The 18,147-nt window shown below is 40.7% G+C and overlaps 1 protein-coding gene across 1 annotated transcript in view; it reads right to left on the bottom strand.

The window, feature by feature from the left end:
- Positions 1 to 4,900: 4,900 nt before the first annotated feature.
- The window catches only part of gabrr2a (gamma-aminobutyric acid type A receptor subunit rho2a), a 73,958-nt gene continuing 60,711 nt past the window's right edge, over positions 4,901 to 18,147 (bottom strand). Inside the window, exons 7-9 of the mRNA XM_040049148.1 lie at positions 16,870 to 17,022; positions 11,369 to 11,577; positions 4,901 to 7,859 (exon numbers count right to left, since the gene is read on the bottom strand). Coding sequence (XP_039905082.1) covers positions 7,524 to 7,859; positions 11,369 to 11,577; positions 16,870 to 17,022 — 698 coding nt within the window. The 3' untranslated portion in view covers positions 4,901 to 7,523. The remainder of the gene's footprint in view (positions 7,860 to 11,368; positions 11,578 to 16,869; positions 17,023 to 18,147) is intronic.

Genomic DNA, 18,147 nt, shown 5'->3' with positions numbered 1-18,147 from the left:
ATGGTAATTAGACACATGTTTGTATTTTTTCGTAGTCTCAAATGTGTGGTTGTGAGATAATCTCGAAATCCTTTTAACAGTTTAGAGGGGTATTCCACTAAGCGAGCTCTACAAGTCAAGGCTTGCGGAAAAACGCATCGCCTGATTCAGCCTAACATTACACACTGGTTGAACTCGGTGCTACGAACGAAGTTCAGCTAAATTGTTCGCGCTAATTCGACAAGGCTCAACCAGCCAGACTGAGGAGCCTCCTTGACACCTTTAAGCCAGACCCTATCGATCTTTGCTAGATAAATTGAAATGAAATGAAAATAAAGAGCCGCGTTCTGCTCCCAGGCTAAGAAAGAATCATTGATGCAGACTGTGCGGATCACAAATACTCCCTAACCTGTAAGGCAGGGGTGTCCAAACTTTTTTCACTGAGGGCCACTTACTAGAAATTAGGTAAATAACCTTAACTTTAGTGTATTAAAGATCACAAAATCACTTAAAAGTGGTTGAATATTTTATATTGTTGAATATAATTAAAGACAAAACTGCCTTCATCACAGCTTTCCATAAATGGATTTTTATTGATTCATTCAGAAAAAGCTTTGGTAGCTTATTTTCAGAACAGCAGCCTCAGATTTCTTCTTAGACAGAAGATTTACAGCACAGAGAAAAAACAATAAAGGGGAAAATAGGACGGGTAAATTTCAAGTTTGTTATTTAAGTTATTAAGCTTAGCAACACACCTATCAACATTAGTTTGAAACGGTTAACATTAACAGACTGAACTGGACTTAATAAGTAAGTAAGTAAGTAAAATTTATTTATATAGCACTTTTTAAGACAAAACGCTGTTACAAAGTGCTTCACATGAAGACATGTCAAACAAACAATATAGCAACATAGAGGAAATATAAAAGCATATCAAACAAGCAATAGTACAATATAAATATAAAATAAAACAACATATTACGCATTAATATTACCCAAATGCCTGTCTAAACAGATGAGTTTTAAGCTGTTTTTTAAAAGAGGCCACCGTGTCGATGGTGCGTAGTGAGGAGGGTAAACCGTTCCACAGTATTGGAGCCAGGGTTTGAAAAGCGTGATCCCCCTTTGTTTTCAGACGAGTCCGTGGAATAGATAGACGACCACTATCAGTGGATCTAAGAGTCCGCTTTGGAGAATAGGGTTGGAGAAGCTCCGAGATATAGATGGGGGCCTCACCTTGTAGAGACATAAACGTAAAGGTGAGGATTTTAAACTTATATCTATACCCAATCGGAGTATAGATATACTAACAGGAGTGCATATAATCTTAGTAAATTATTGTGGTGAGTATCAGCTGCGCTGGGTATGTAAATCGGGCCATCCAGCTGCGGTGCTGATTCGACGCCACTCATGCCAGAAATCCGGACAAATGTTACTTGATCAAGGAGCAGATCTGCATCAGATGAGATCAGCTGACTACGTGTGTGTGCTGTGCAAAAAATGTTTTTGAACATTAATAAGTCGTCTTTGTGCACATATTGTTTACAGATATCAGACTGCAAAGAGCGCTACAGAGAGTCAACATTTCACCAGTTGTCAGTGGGTGAGTTTTATAATTTGTGTCCTAATTTAAATAAAAAATAAATACAAAGAAACTAGAGAATTTTGCCCTGAATTATTCAAAATTTTTAGATTTTTTTGGGTTACCCTTCTAGATTGACAGGTTTAGCCCGTTACACAAAAAGTTTGGACACCCCTGATCTATAACAATGACAATCAGAACATGGCTATCCAACACTTTGCTTTTACTCTGCATTTGTGTAAATACTATTCTAATAGATATTGTATGTTCATCTAGGAACAGCATGATGTACAGTGGGGCAAAAAAAGTATTTAGTCAGCCACCGATTGTGCAAGTTCCCCCACTTAAAATGATGACAGAGGTCAGTAATTTGCACCAGAGGTACACTTCAACTGTGAGAGACAGAATGTGAAAAAAAAATCCATGAATTCACATGGTAGGATTTGTAAAGAATTTATTGGTAAATTAGGGTGGAAAATAAGTATTTGGTCACCTCAAACAAGGAAAATCTCTGGCTCTCACAGACCTGTAACGTCTTCTGTAAGAAGCTTTTCTGTCCCCCACTCGTTACCTGTATGAATGGCACCTGTTTGAACTCATCATCTGTATAAAAGACACCTGTCCACAGCCTCAAACAGTCAGACTCCAAACTCCGCCATGGCCAAGACCAAAGAGCTTTCAAAGGACACCAGGAAAAGTATTGTAGACCTGCACCAGACTGGGAAGAGTGAATCTACAATAGGCAAGCAGCTTGGTGTGAAAAAATCAACTGTGGGAGCAATCATCAGAAAATGGAAGACATACAAGACCACTGATAATCTCCCTCGATCTGGGGCTCCACGCAAGATCTCATCCCGTGGGGTCAAAATGATCATGAGAACGGTGAGCAAAGATCCCAGAACCACACGGGGGGACCTGGTGAATGACCTGCAGAGAGCTGGGACCAAAGTAACAAAGGTCACCATCAGTAACACACTACAACGGCAGGGAATCAAATCCCGCAGTGCCAGACGTGTTCCGCTGCTGAAGCCAGTGCATGTCCAGGCCCGTCTGAAGTTTGCCAGAGAGCACATGGATGATACAGCAGAGGATTGGGAGAATGTCATGTGGTCAGATGAAACCAAAGTAGAACTTTTTGGTATAAACTCAACTCGTCGTGTTTGGAGGAAGAAGAATACTGAGTTGCATCCCAAGAACACCATACCTACTGTGAAGCATGGGGGTGGAAACATCATGCTATGGGGCTGTTTTTCTGCCAAGGGGACAGGACGACTGATCCGTGTTAAGGACAGAATGAATGGGGCCATGTATCGTGAGATTTTGAGCCAAAACCTCCTTCCATCAGTGAGAACTTTGAAGATGAAACGAGGCTGGGTCTTCCAACATGACAATGATCCAAAACACACCGCCCGGGCAACAAAGGAGTGGCTCCGTAAGAAGCATTTGAAAGTCCTGGAGTGGCCTAGCCAGTCTCCAGACCTCAACCCCATAGAAAATCTGTGGCGGGAGTTGAAAGTCCGTGTTGCTCGGCGACAGCCCCAAAACATCACTGCTCTCGAGAAGATCTGCATGGAGGAATGGGCCAAAATACCAGCTACTGTGTGTGCAAACCTGGTAAAGACCTATAGTAAACGTTTGACCTCTGTTATTGCCAACAAAGGTTATGTTACAAAGTATTGAGTTGTATTTTTGTTATTGACCAAATACTTATTTTCCACCCTGATTTACGAATAAATTCTTTACAAATCCTACCATGTGGATTCATGGATTTTTTTTTCACATTCTGTCTCTCACAGTTGAAGTGTACCTCTGGTGCAAATTACTGACCTCTGTCATCATTTTAAGTGGGGGAACTTGCACAATCGGTGGCTGACTAAATACTTTTTTGCCCCACTGTAAATACAAGACGGGCCCTCATCCTTCGTGCACTTCCTGTGTACCTGCGTGAAGATGCCTCCACGTTATTCAGGACTTGTGATGTAAGTGTACTGGCCTCAGCATCAACCCCTTTCCTTTGCCTAGCTGTTCAGTCGAACATATGACATCGCTCAGAACTCAAGGAGAACCAGGGTGTATATCAGGAAGGAGGTTCAACACAGTCCTCATCTGACTTGTTTTCTCCCATATATCAACTATTGTTGAATAAGATTGCAAGAAGATTGTTATGCATAAACCAGAAAACATGAAAATAATTGAAAGATTATTAAACAAAAAAAATCCACAGATAAAAACTATCTCCCTTTTAAAATTCAAGTGTTCTATTTTTTTGGAGGTGCCATGTTGTGGTCAGAGAAATGTTTGGTAAATAACAAAAACAAATATCTTGGCATATATTTATTATTGAAAACATTTATTTAAACATATGTTTTGAAACCAACCCCAAATTAAGATTATTGTAATGCATCATGATGTATCGCCATATCATATTAAAGCGTTGACATTATAATCCTAAAAGAAACGTGTGACTTATGAAGATTCACACCTCTAATCAATAGCATGATTTGTGTCCTTGTGGGGCTGAACTCATTCTTGTATTATTTTTGTTTTGCAGTCAGCAGATGGTCCAGACCTCACTGACACTCCTGTGGCTCTGCTGACAGTTGTCACGAATGACACTACTGATTCGGCCCTCTTCAGTCCCGAAAGCATCTGCATTGTCGTTGAGAATGAAATACTTGTGAATGGTCCCACAAATCTGGCTGACTCATTTCTCCTGCTCTTTGGGTACATCTATGCACTAGACCTACAATACCCAAAGAAACTTGAGCTTACATTCACATTTATCCAGAAGGTTGTGATGTGCCTTAAGAACAACAAACCACTGAAAGGGCATCTACTGACGCTGAAGAATGATTTGTTCAATGAGTGAATCACTCAGAATGGACTACTTGTTGAGCTGAGTATTGAGGAAGCTTTTTTTTTGTTTGTTTTTTTCCTAATCATTTGGCTTTTCTACTTCAAATTTAAAGTGAATGACTGCTCATTTTGTGGACTATTCATGTTTAACGTTGTGTTGCCTAATACCTTAATGCACTACCTGATGTTTGTTCCCAGTTATGTACAATTGTATAAACCAGTACAAATCTGGATGCCTCATTTCTCCTGCTTTTTGGGTAGGGTGGCTGTAACTCAGGTGGCAGAGCAGGTCAGCCACTAATCAGAAGATCGGTGGTTGGATCCCAGGCTGCCTCCTGGCTGCATGCATGCCAAATATCCTTGGGCAAGATACTAACAAGATGTTTGCCTACTGGTGGTGGTCAGAGGGCCCGGTGGCGCCAGTGTCCGGTGCGCCCCAGGGCAGCTGTGGCTACAACGTAGCTTGCCATTGCCAGTGTGTGAATGTGTGTGTGAATGGGTGAATGACTGAATGTAGTGTAAGCGCTTTGGGGTCCTTAGGGACTGAGTAAAGCGCTATACAAATGCAGGCCATTTACCATAGTTCTGTGCACTAGACCTACAATACACTGACTCTCGAGCTTTTATTCACATGTATCCAGAAGGTTGTGATGTGCCTTGAATACAACAAACCACTGTTAGGTCGCTTACTGATACAGAAGAATTTGTTCAAGTGAATCACTTGGAATAGACAACTCGTTAAGCTAAGTATTGAATTTTTTTCTTTTTTTGTTTTGTTTTATTTATACCATTTTTTTAAACCATTTTTTTTACCATTTGCCTCTTCTACCTCACATTTAAGATGAATGACTGTTCAGTTCATGCACTATTCATGTTTAATGTTCTGTTGCCTAATACGTAAATGCACTGCCTTGATGTTTGCTCCCTATAAGTACAGCAGTGGAAACCAGTACTGTTTTTTTTTTTTATGTATTTTTAAAAAAGAAAGTGAGCTGCAGCTGTCAAGGTACAGTAAGTGTTAAATGCCTCAGTGTTCTAATAGCTGCAATTGCTGTTAATACTGAAAATGTTATTGAATTTCAGAATTGAGATGGAGACCCTTGGAGTCTTTTTCTCTTGTTTTATTTATGAAGCACTTTTTTATGAGTGAGCTCTGTTGTTTGTGCCTTTTTAAAAGCACATTGTGTTTAATAAAAAGTTGTTAAATTGTTAGTGTTGTTACTTTCATGTTTTCTAACACTTTTAGCTGATTATAATTTACTGGGCAAACAGTTTAGAATTATTTGTAAGTGTATTTCCCACAGTATTTTAAAAATATTGAAGATTTTAAGTGTTATTTCCCATATTATAAGTTAGAAAATATGAAAAAGTTTGAGTTTATTTCCCACATCGTATGAGTTGCAATATGTAAAATATTTTGAGTGTATTTCCCACCTTAATTAAGTTGAGAAATATTGAACATTTTGAGTTTATTACTCCCTAATTATAAGTTGAGGAATATCAACATTTATGAGTTAACATTGAGGTAATTTAAGGCAACTGCAACTATAATTTTTATTTTAGTTAAACGTAAAACTTTTAAAAACATCACTAAAAAATTGTTGTGTAATCTGTTACACAACAATTTTTGAGTTCTGTGAACTTATTAGGTTTTTCCCTGCAGGGAAAAAAAGGCTCAGTAATTCTAGTGTTAAACTTCCCACCACAGCCTGCGCACATGAAAAACTCTGGAACTTGCCTGTTTCCATCCAAATATTTTTTGCATTTTAATTTTATTTAAAAGAGTGTAAAAAATTGTAAATAAGTCCTGCCAGACTGAGGCTTTCAGACTAAAGAAGTATGAAAAATAGCAGCAGACCAAATCTTTGCTCTGAACCATGCACAGACTAATAATTATTCACATTATTGAAACAAACCCATTGCTACGCATATCCACATATTTCTCTGTCTTTTGAGAATTGATTGTTTTTTTTATGTGATTGTGTTGATCAATCACCAGCAAGATGCTAACAGCTGAGTTACTGTTGAGTTAGTCATTATATGATCAGCCCAACTTCTAATACTGACTAACAGACCTTTGATCTTTGTCATGTGTTACTAGTACGTTGAATTTTAGTTCAAGTGTCCTAGGTAAGTGAAATATCTCTGCAGTTATGGTTACATTACAAGAAACTTTGGTATACATAGTATTGTTCTCCACGGCATGAATCCTGAGTTTCTTGATTTCTTTTACAGGGAAAAGTTTATGATTATGTATTATTTTCCACTAACGTTACTATATTGACATTCATCAGCTTTACTTTGTATTTAATCAATTTCTTTCATATTTTTAGAAGCCATTCTTCACAAAAACATTTGAGCTGTTCCCATATTTGTTTCTAGAACTCTATACAGCATATAATGAGAATGCTGAAACTGACAGCAGCAAAATAGAAGCAGGTATCCATGTTAAAGCAAAAGCACTTATTCGCCTTTAAGATGATGCGCATACTAACAGAGTACAACCTCGGAGAACTCTTAATGTGTGTTCCTCAATCTTAGGTCAGAATATCATTTTAGCTGAAATAACTGTCTTACAAAATATGATCAGAGTTCATTATTTATCTATCATATATATATGAAAATAACTGAGTCATGATTAACAATGCACCTCATTGTGACTTTCATTTTATGATTGTTAAAAATCAAAACAATAAATATAAATAAACAATCAATACCTCACGGCATAAATACAGACACTATACACTGTATCTTTATCTATACAATTAAAATACAAAATATACGGTTTCTTCATCATATCAGGAATAGCAGTAATTTGTACAAAGACCTTTTCAATAGCAGCTGACAACTGACAAAGCTAAAAGAGACGACAAGAATTAGCATCAGTGGTTTGGAACAGAATTTATATCTTTTGTTTTTTTTAACTGATTGACATCCCATAGTCACATTGGAAACATTTAAGACATGTTTTGCTCATGTCCTTCATTATAATGATTTAGCAGCACAACAGCACTCAGAATTAGTCCCTTGTCTCACTGATGTAGCATTCATACTGTCTGTGTATGCTAATGTCCTCACTGGCCTCCGTCTTGACTGACAGTGTTGTTTAGCAGTACACCGACCAGTAGATAAGATTAAAGAAGATGTATGAACCAGGGAAAATCATTCGGGAGTATTTGTCAATGGCATGCGTGTTCTGGATGATGTTGAGGGCACGAAGGCTCTTCTTCTTCTTCGTTGTTGTGGACTCACTACTCACTGACAGGTGTACCACCATATGATCAGGTTTATCAGAAACCTCGTGCATGTCTGCCTGTACTTCCTCAGGTACTATGGGCTCTTCAGTGTAGCCAGCCAAACTATTGGTGTCAGCTTCACTGTAGGTGCCATCCAACATGGTCATGGTTCGTGTTTGGGAAATACCACAGGTACAGGGCAGTGACTGGCAGGGAAGAAATACAACTGAAGTCATTATTGCATGCAACATCACCACATATCAACATTTCATCTTTGCTCCAGGACAGAGCAGCTGGAACACAGATTTTTTGAAGATCACTGCATGAATGATAGCTGTCTTGTAAATGTGCCAATCTTATTCATTTCAGCTACTGTTATCAGAAAGGATTGTGTTGTTCAAACTTCTGCTTTAAAAGCTCTCAGTACAGCACAGTGCCATTTGTTTGAATTCATCCATCCATCCATCCATCCATCCATCCACCCATCTTCTTCCACTTTATCCGGGGCCGGGTCGCGGGGGCAGCAGCCTAAGCAGATAAGCCCAGACCTCCCTCTCCCCAGCCACCTCCTCTAACTTATCCAGGGGAACACCAAGGCGTTCCCAGGCCAGCCGAGAGATATAATCTCTCCAGCGTGTCCTGGGTCTGCAGGAGGCATCCTTGTCAGATGCCTGAACCACCTCAGCTGGCTCCTTTCGATGTGGAAGAGCAGCGGCTCTACTCTGAGCCCCTCCCGGTTGGCTGAACTTCTCACCCTATCTCTAAGGGAGAGGCCAGCCACCCTTCGGAGGAAGCTCATTTCCGCCGCTTGTGTCTGCGATCTTGTTCTTTCGGTCATTACCCACAGCTTGTGGCCATAGGTGAGGGTAGGGACATAGATCGACTGGTAAATTGAGACCGCAGCATCAATCCATCTGTTGATCTCCGGCTCCCTTCTCCCATCACTTGCGAACAAGACCCCGAGATACTTGAACTCCTCCACTTGGGGCAGGAATTCATCCCCGACTCGGAGTGGGCACTCCACCCTTTTCCGTCTGAGAACCATGGCACTGCTTCACACTCGACTGCAAACCGTTCCAGTGCAAGCTGGAGGCCATCACCCGATGAAGCCAACAGAACCACATCATCTGCAAAAAGCAGAGATGAGATTCTGAGGCCACCCAAGTGAAAGCCTTCCGCCACTTGGCTACGCCTAGAAATCCTGTCCATAAAAATTATGAACAGAATCGGTGACAAAGGGCAGCCCTGGCGGAACCCATCACCCACCGGGAATGAGTCCGACTTATTGCCGGCAATGCGAACCAAGCTCTTGCAAAGGTTGTATAGGGATTGAATGGCCCGTAGCAATGGGCCAGACACCCCATACTCCCGTAGCATCCTGTAGACACGGTTGAATGCCTTCTTCAAGTCCACAAAACACATGTAGACTGGTTGGGCAAACTCCCATGCGCCCTCAAGTATCCTTGAGAGGATAAAGAGCTGGTCCAGTGTTCTGCAACCAGGACGAAAACCGCATTGTTCCTTTTGTATCTGAGGTTTGACTAGTGGACGAATTCTCCTTTCCAGCACCCTGGCATAGACTTTCCCAGGGAGGCTGAGGAGTGTGATTCCCCTGTAGTTGGAACACACCCTCCGGTCTCCCTTCTTAAGATGGGGACCACCACCCCCGTCTGCCAGTCCAGGGGTACTGCCCCGGATCTCCACGCAACATTGTAGAGGCGTGTCAACCAGGACAACCCTACAACGTCCAGAGCCTTCAGGAACTCGGGGTGGACCTCATCAATACCAGGGGCTCTGCCACCAAGGAGTTGTTTAACTGCCTCAGTGATCTCGCCCCCGGAAATTGGTGGGTCATCCTCCTCAACCCCAGACTCTGCTTCCTCCTCGGAAGACGTGTCAGAGGGATTAAGGAGGTCCTCGAAGTATTCCTTCCACCGCCCGACAATTTTCTCAGTTGAAGTCAGCAGCGCTCCGCCAGCACTATACACAGTGCAGGTAGAGCACCGCTTTCCCCTCCTGAGATGCCTGACGGTTTGCCAGAATCTCTTCGAGGCAGTCCCAAAGTCTTTTTCGATGGCCTCTCCGAACTCCTCCCACACCCGAGTTTTTGCTTCAGCCACTGCCCAAGCCGCATTCCACTTGGCCTGTCGGTACCTGTCAGCTGCCTCCGAAGTCCCACAGGCTAACCAAGCCTGATAGGACTCCTTCTTCAGCCTGGTGGCTCCCTTCACCTCTGGTGTCCACCATTTGGTTTGGGGGTTACTACCACGACAGGCACCAACCACTTTCTGGCCGCAGCTAAATGCAGCAGCTTCAATGGAGATGCTGAACATGGTCCATTTGGACTCAATGTCCCCAGTCTCCCTCGGAATGCTGTTGCAGCTCTGCCGGTGGTGTGTGTTGAAGATCTCACAGACTGGGGCCTCTGCTAGGTGTTCCCAGCACACCCTCACTACGCGTTTAGGTGCACTGGGTCTGTCCAGCGTCCTCCCCCGCCACCTGATCCAAGTCACCACCAGGTGGTGATCAGTTGACAGCTCAGCCCCTCTCTTTACCTGAGTGTCCAGAACATATGGTCGCAGGTCTGGTGATAAGATTACAAAATCGATCATCGACCTGCGGCCTACAGCATCCTGGTGCCACGTGCACTTATGGACACTCTTATGTTCGAACAAGGTGTTCAATTCAGTTTTATTAATATAGCGCCAATTCATAACAACAGTTGCCTCAAGGCACTTTGGCCTAATCTTAAAAGTGTGAGTGATAGAGAGAGAAAAGACACTAAAAATCTGCTCCATCACCTGCTGAAGAAAAAAAAGCAAAAAGCAAATAACACAGTAGGGGAATCACAGCAACAACCAACCAACAAACCAGTAACAGTAAATAATAAATATTGAATGTTACTGAGCAGCAGCCTGCAGGCTCCAGCGGCAGATGGCTACGCCAGAACAGACCAAGCCCCGGGCCCAGAGACCTGAGATCCAAGGGCCCTCTACACCCCGGGAGGTGCCCAACTGAGCCAGAGGAACCAGGCCCCACCAAGCAGCTGCTGGGAGTGAGCCAGTACTCACCCGAGAACCCAGCGCCAGACACAGAGAACCACGAATGCAATGGCAGGGAGTGTGGTGAGGGGGGAGATACTTTGGAAAAAGCTGCCATCACAGCATTGTAAGATGGTGACTCCTCCTCGGCTTAGTGATGCTCGTTCCCTTTCTAACATTAAAGACCTCCCTGACTCTGTTCCAACCAGCGTTTCTCCCTGTCCAAGATGTGTACATCCTCATCACTGGAAGACTGGCCTGTAGGTGTAAATAGACTGCGGAGTCCTGGCCTGACAAGCTAGCTCTTCTGTGTTGTGCCATCCACCTAGCCAGGGTTCTTTGGTTTCCCTAAATGTATAATTCAACTGTTAAACATCATTCAGGGATGAGATCTCACAAATTTCACTAATTCTCACAAACTGCTGGCCACAAACACTCACTGTTTCTCTGTTCTTTATTTCTGTCTTTATTTCTTTGGCACTCTTGAGGTGTTGCTTGTAAAACAGAAACCCTGACAGATATTGTTGTAAGTGAAGTGACTCAGGAAGAGAGTCTGGAGGTTTTGCCATTTGATACAGCTGAAGGAGTTGAGGTGTGCCTTGTGAGTAGAATGAATTAACCTCTTTTTAGTTACATTACTTTCTCTTTTGATTTATCAGTGCAGTGAAACAAACCTGAGACCGCACTCTCTCTCTCATTTTGCGCTCTCGACGGTCCTGGACAGTGGACAGGTAGTTGACAGCAGCGTATTCCAACACAGACAAGAAGACAAAGACAAAGCTGACCCAGAGATAAATGTCCACAGCTTTGATGTAGGAGACCCTGGGCATGGAGGCATTCACTCCAGTAATGATGGTGGACATGGTCAACACTGTGGTGATGCCTGGACACAGGATACAAAGTTTTACTAAAGTAAACATGTTTGAATCTTAGCATGCATCTTTTTCATATTACATTGTAGACACTACAGCATAATTCTTTTTTATTGTCAGTCAGGGAGCTAATCTTATGTATAGCTAAAAGTGCAGGCGTAAAAGCATTACCCTGATTCAATACCATTGCCACGCAATGCATGTGACATGACAAGGCTGGTGTGGGGATGAACAAAAGTATTTTACCAGCATAATATAATCTGCAGTATGATCATTGCTTTAACAATGTAACAGATAGCTTTAAGATGGCCTTAAGATGTTTATGCATACGGTTATCATATTAACTTTGTATTTCAGATGCAGTTATAACTATTTTATACACATTGCATATCTGTGCTTATTTTGAGTTGAGGTTTGGTTCATTAAGGGTCTTAAGCTTCACTGGCGTGACTGTCCAGGTGATACATGCTGAGGGAAACTAGAACATAGAAGGAATTGCAATACAGGCTTACAAAACACTTATATCAGGTCATTTTCATATTAAGCTTTTAGTAAAAGGTTCTTGATTAAAACATTTATTTAGTAGATGACATATGCATAGTTTCAGTTAGGTTAGTGCACATAAGGATGAGCCTCTGTTCTGGTGAAAGGTCAGAAGTGCAACAGGTGAATTGAGAGAGAGCATTTAAGGACGAGACACAGACAGTCAGTAGGTGAGAGGTGACATAGAGGCTGAAGTGAGGTCGTGACACACACACACACACATTAGTTAGACTTATTTATAGGAAAGAGGTTAGTCATGTCTGGTTGTAACTGCGAAAGTGTCTCTGTAAACGAGGAACCGTTCCTTGTTGTCTCGGCAAAAAGGGGAACAATTCACTTCAAGACAAAAACTGAAAGGTTGACCGGAAGTACCGGCTATGAAAATAGAAGATGATGTTCTTTCAAACTATGTTAAAAGTCATTGTGGTTTTGAGCTGATCTATGTATAAAATGTACCTGTGACCCTGATGCTATAAAATAATTGTTTGTGCTTTGATTAAGTTGAAGATTAATTCTTGTCTGCGTACAGATTATTCTTCCCACGCGTGTATTCATTAAAATCATCGTTTGACTTCACCTGGCCGGATCAGTGTGGTTATTCTTCGATCACCTCTTGTACCCTTCCTCAATATTGAACCCTTAACACTGGATATTTGATTATATGCTGAAGATAATAAAATCATCATTTTAAATTAAATATAACTAGAAAATAATAAAAATACATCAGTGCGTTGTGGCCTTGTATAGTGTATTACCTACAATGATAGTAGGGGTTTTAACATCATCGTAAATTTACAAGTGTGAGTTTTAGAAATTTGTTGGATCTCTCACAACCACTTGTAATTGCAAAACTATTAAAAACTGAATTCAATTTAATTTAATTTATATAGTGCCAAATCACAATAACACTTCCCTCAAAACACTTTATATTGTAAGGTAAAGACCCTATAATAATAAAAAGAAAACAGAGAATCCCCAACAATTATATGACCCCATAAATCAGAGACAAAGTCTGAGAATTCGGACAGAACCTCAGCCTAGGTGGATGATGGGTAACAACAAATAAGACTGGTTTTTGATTTTTCCAGCTGGGGTGGACAAGGCTAAGTGTCAGGCTTTTGAATGAATTAAAATTCTGTCTAGGTCTTTGGTTGATTAATCAACTGGTGTGGAATAATGTGCAAACACACATTATTACTAAAGGATGTCAAGGACTAACTAAACATCTGATGCAGTGAGCAAGACAGTGCAGGAGAGACGAGTGAAGTGGCCATGCTGCTAGCGAGTTTTTAAAGTAAATTGGCTACGCAGATAAGCCACACAAAAACACCAGTGTGTGTTGTAACAGGAAGAGATACTCTACTGCAAGAGAGAGAGCCAACCTGAATGTCATTTCATTTTTCTAATACCTCCATTTTTTACAGCAGGATGAGTCCAGATGTCTTTAAAGGACCAATGTGTTACAGGTGATCACATGCAAAGTATGAGCAATTTTCTGTATAATCGCATTAAACTATGAATCATTGCTTTTCATTTGTTTAAAATGAACCAATGTTATCTACATTTGGTCTGCCAAGCATACTGTGAAGTCACAGTAGTTTCTCCTACATGCTTGGAATGTGAGGAATTGAGTTCGGCAACCTCAGATCCAACACAGTGCTCGCCTCATTTCACTTCAGTGATAGGGCTGCAATTGTTTCATGTTTTCCTGGTTTTAAAAAGACCAAAACTAGTAGTGTGTTAGTTCATCTCTCAAAATGACCATCTGTGGCTTAAAGACCTTACCATGTTCATTCCAACTGATGGTATCAATCTTTAACAGCTCCATATTTCTAGAATTGAAAAATGCTTCTTAAAACAGCTTGACCATGCACAGTTCTTGCTGGGTCGTGTCTGGATTTTTTCAATCTTGTTTTTCGTTTGAAGTTATAATATCAGTACAGGAAACTGTTGGCCACAGAACCGAATGAAATGGTGCATACAGCAGTCGCTGACATTGTTTGTGTGGCATGGGGACATTTCTTAAAGATTAACAAGTAGCAAGAGGACATGACTGGGAATTTGGAAATACTTTTTATAAATTAAGAGAATATTGGAAGATGAAGACGTCAATTATAGATAACTGATAAATGTACAGCCTATTCAAAATGAGTATATATTTTGTCTTTTTAAGTCCTTTGTTAAACAGGTCTTTAAAGATTAATTTAAGTGAAACATTATTAACATTTAATTTATTATAAGGGAATCAAATCCATAATAGGCTTAGTTTAAATGTCATGTAAAGTTAATAAAAAGGTTATTCTCTAGTCCATTTTATTAAAAATCATTTTGTTTGAGAAGCTCATTAATGTAGGGAGTCCAGTAGAATGACTCCATTAATGAAGTGAGGAGGTGGGGAGCATGTACACTAGAAAATTAGGTGGCTGCAGAATTTTGGCTAGAACCATATAATTTTAGACACTGGTACATTTTTGCACTTTTCCAGCTGTGTACCAAAACCTATTCAGTTTACAGTTATGGGATGAAAAATTGGTTACATTTAGCTTTTAACTGAGATGTGAGACGCCCCCCCCCCAATTCTGGAGGCTTAAATGTTATCAAACAACTGACTGAGAAAGTCTTTAAGCAGGTAAAAGGTCTGGAATTGTTCAAAAGTTGTGTTAGCATTCCAAAGGTGTTTATTTGAACACACAGCATGTATTCAAAGCAGCCAATGCAGGTTAAACTGGTCATTGTTGGCAATATTAGCTGAAGAGCTAAAATAAAATTCTGTAGGTAAATCCATTGAATGACAGTAAGTGCGGGTTAAAACGTCTTCATGCATGCTCAATCATCCAGGTAAGTAAATCTCCAAAAGTTGATTCTGTTCATCTGGACGTAGCGTTTTCAGCGGGAGAAACGTTTCCCCAATTAGATTTGGGGAAACCTGGGGTCCGTTCTTCGTACCTCGCTAAGTAAGTTAGCTGGATTTGATTGTTGACGATTTCGCGTGATCTTGGATCGTTCGGTTCTCCGAAGCTCATCCGGGACTTGCTGTCATAGCAACAGATCCGTAAGCGTAAACCTGCTCGGGAGCAGGTTTACTTTATGTAAACAGGATTAGATCGCGGCCACTCAGGTATGTCCGCTTCATGTATACGAAAGCAACAGCGATATTCCACCACTGTTTTACCATAAATAAATATTATCAATGTAACTAAAGATAATGCAGTATTTGATTCTTTCATTGATTCCATACAGATACACACAGGTCATTTCCTAACAAAAGGGAAATGTACTATTAATCATTCTATTTCATGTATTTGATTATTTCAGATGTAATTCATATTTTAGAGTAGTAATAGTAAATTACTTCATGTAATCAAGATGAGAGACCACGGCTATAAAAGCGAAGGTGGATTTGGGAAGTCTGTCGCAGCCATGTCCTGTCCGTATACGCGAGCCACCCATTGCGGAAGGTGCAAGATTGATAAGGAGAGTTTTCAGAATTCAGCGTATATTGCGGGATAGACAGGATCCTTTAGCTCAGCGCGACAGTGTGCTCATAGAGAGATATCGATTTTCCCGTGAGGGTATTATTTACTTAACCAACTTGTTGACGAGGGGGTGCAGGACCACCACCTGTCTTTTTTTTGCTCTGCCCTTTTCTTGGTTGCTGTTATAAACAAACAAACAGATTATTTCAGGGTCTCTTTACAAGAGACTAAGAGCTATATAAGTGATAAATATTACCATTCTGTAGAAATTCTTATATTTCACTTTTACTTGTTCCCATGTTCTAGTGGGTTCTGTTGTGGCTCTAATGTGAAAGAGGATATAATGTAATATAATATAATATGATATAATGTCATATAATATAATAAATTTACCCTACCACCTACTGGTGTTGGCCAGAGGGGCCGAACAACAGGTGTGTCGGAGGAAACCGTGTGTGAATGTGAGAGAGGACTCGAAAGCGCTTGGCCTTGAAACGCGCTATGATTTGATCTTGGAGGTGTTCATTTGATCTTGGATGTGAATAAAAGAGTTCGAGGTACGAAGACACCCGGACCCACGTAGCCCCCTGCAGGTCTAAGTCTTGAGAACTGAAAGAATTCACACTTGGATGATGGACGAAACGGTTCTCGCACTGAAAAACGCAACGTCCCAGAGCACACAGAACAATCAACTTTTGGAGACAGTAAGTGAGCTGTTTTTCAATTTAATAGGAGGTAGAGAACCAACCTTTCTGCTTTATGTGTTACTTTTTTTTTTAACATACTTGTCAGGTACTCTTAAAAGAATTCTCAAAGGAAAAGACACCAGAATTAGCTACTTGTTAATTTCATCTGCATAGACTGCCCAAGGACTGCCTGAGCAACTTTCAAATTTAAATTGCTGCTGTAAATTATTAAATGCACAAAGCAGAAAGAAGAAAAAAATAGACCTTCAAACAGTCACATAAAAACATCTCCACCAACTGAATTTAATAAGAGCGATAAGCTGAGCCATAAGAGAAGTAAGGGGGAAAGCAGATGCCTGCGTGACAAGTACAGCAACAGCCCCAATACAGAAAATAATTCAAAAGAAAAGTAAGCGTGGTATAGCGTGGGAGGCTTGTGTGATGACACATGTATGTGTGTATTCCCAGTTGGTGGAGCTATGTCACAACGAGCTTTCATCATTCCACAGAGACAGATTTTCCTCAGGCATGCAGAGCCTCTTCAAAGAACATTTGATATGAGTTTCTTTTCTTTTCTCTCTCTTTTTTTTTTTTTTACCCAAGGAGACTCTGGCTGGCACAGCCCGGCGGTCAATCCAGAATGACACCCATGAAAGCATCACCATGAGTGTGGCGGGAAAGTACGTCTGCAGCAGGAAGAAGAAGATGTGCCGTCTCAATGTGAAGTTGATGTAGAGACGATTGTACCAGCCTGAAAACACAGCAAGAGACCTTCTCAGAGTGGTAAAACAGTCAGAGCTTTCCTTACCTAAAATGTCAAGATTTTGCATGAGGTGTCAAATATGTAGGTGTAAGATGTAAGAAGTGAAGATTTCTGCTTCTTATTTCCTCTAAAGTACTGCAACAAAATGTATGACTTTTGCCCTCTAACTTAATAACATAAAAACTGCCTGGTGACAGATAGAAACAAAAAGCAGCCTAACCAAATATTTTTCTTCTTCGAGAAAACAGCTAGAAGATCCACAGGGCCTTCCTCGATTATAAACCACTGGTTATCCGCAAGAAACATCTGATAAAACCCACGCACTGGCTTAAAAACTCATGAAATGAAATCAGTGCTTAACTAATAGGTAACCAGTGTAAAGACTTTCAGACAAATGTAATATGTAATGTTTGAATGCTCGTTATTTGTGCAGCAAAATTTAGAATGTTCAGCAGCAAAAGACATTTATAAAGATGAGTCTCCTGGGTTTCTGAGAAAGGTATTTTTCAAATAATAAAGTGATGCTTTTAAAATCACACCCTCTGGGTGGCTCTTGCCAGCTATTTCAAATTCTTCAATCCGTATTTGGTGAGTTGAACTGTATTGTAGTTAAACAATTTCTATACCTTTTTTAAAAAATATAGAAATACTATCACTAACATTTCTGCCTTGAAAAAGAATGCAGAACTTCAGAGTTTATGCTGGGGATAAGTTGTAGATAGGTTGTATCAAGAAAGGTGGGATAGAGACAGACTGAAGTCCCCCTGACTTACCTCTCATCACCTCTGAGACAGGACGAAAAGGCTTAACATCCAGCCAGAGTTTCTTTGTGTGGTTTAGTAAATCATCCTTATTCTTAATCAAAGATATAACTCAACAGTTAAGTGAGAAGTGTAGTTTGAGCAGTGATCTTGTGTCAGTACGTGATCAAGCTTCGACCTTGGCAAGTATTTTAAAGTTGAACAAATATAACAAATAAGCCAATACAACCTATGAAATGATTCCAAGACAGGTCTAACTGAGAGGCTGTGTAGAAACAGCCTTAGGAGGTGTGTGTGTGTGTGTGTGTGTGTGTGTGTGTGTGTGTGTGTGTGTGTGTGTGTGTGTGTGTGT

This window comes from Simochromis diagramma, unplaced genomic scaffold, assembly GCF_900408965.1.
Source record: "Simochromis diagramma unplaced genomic scaffold, fSimDia1.1 OVJJ01000426.1, whole genome shotgun sequence".
Taxonomy (NCBI): domain Eukaryota; kingdom Metazoa; phylum Chordata; class Actinopteri; order Cichliformes; family Cichlidae; genus Simochromis; species Simochromis diagramma.
Note: the sequence above shows the minus strand (reverse complement) of the source record. Positions and strands in the feature narration are given on the sequence as shown.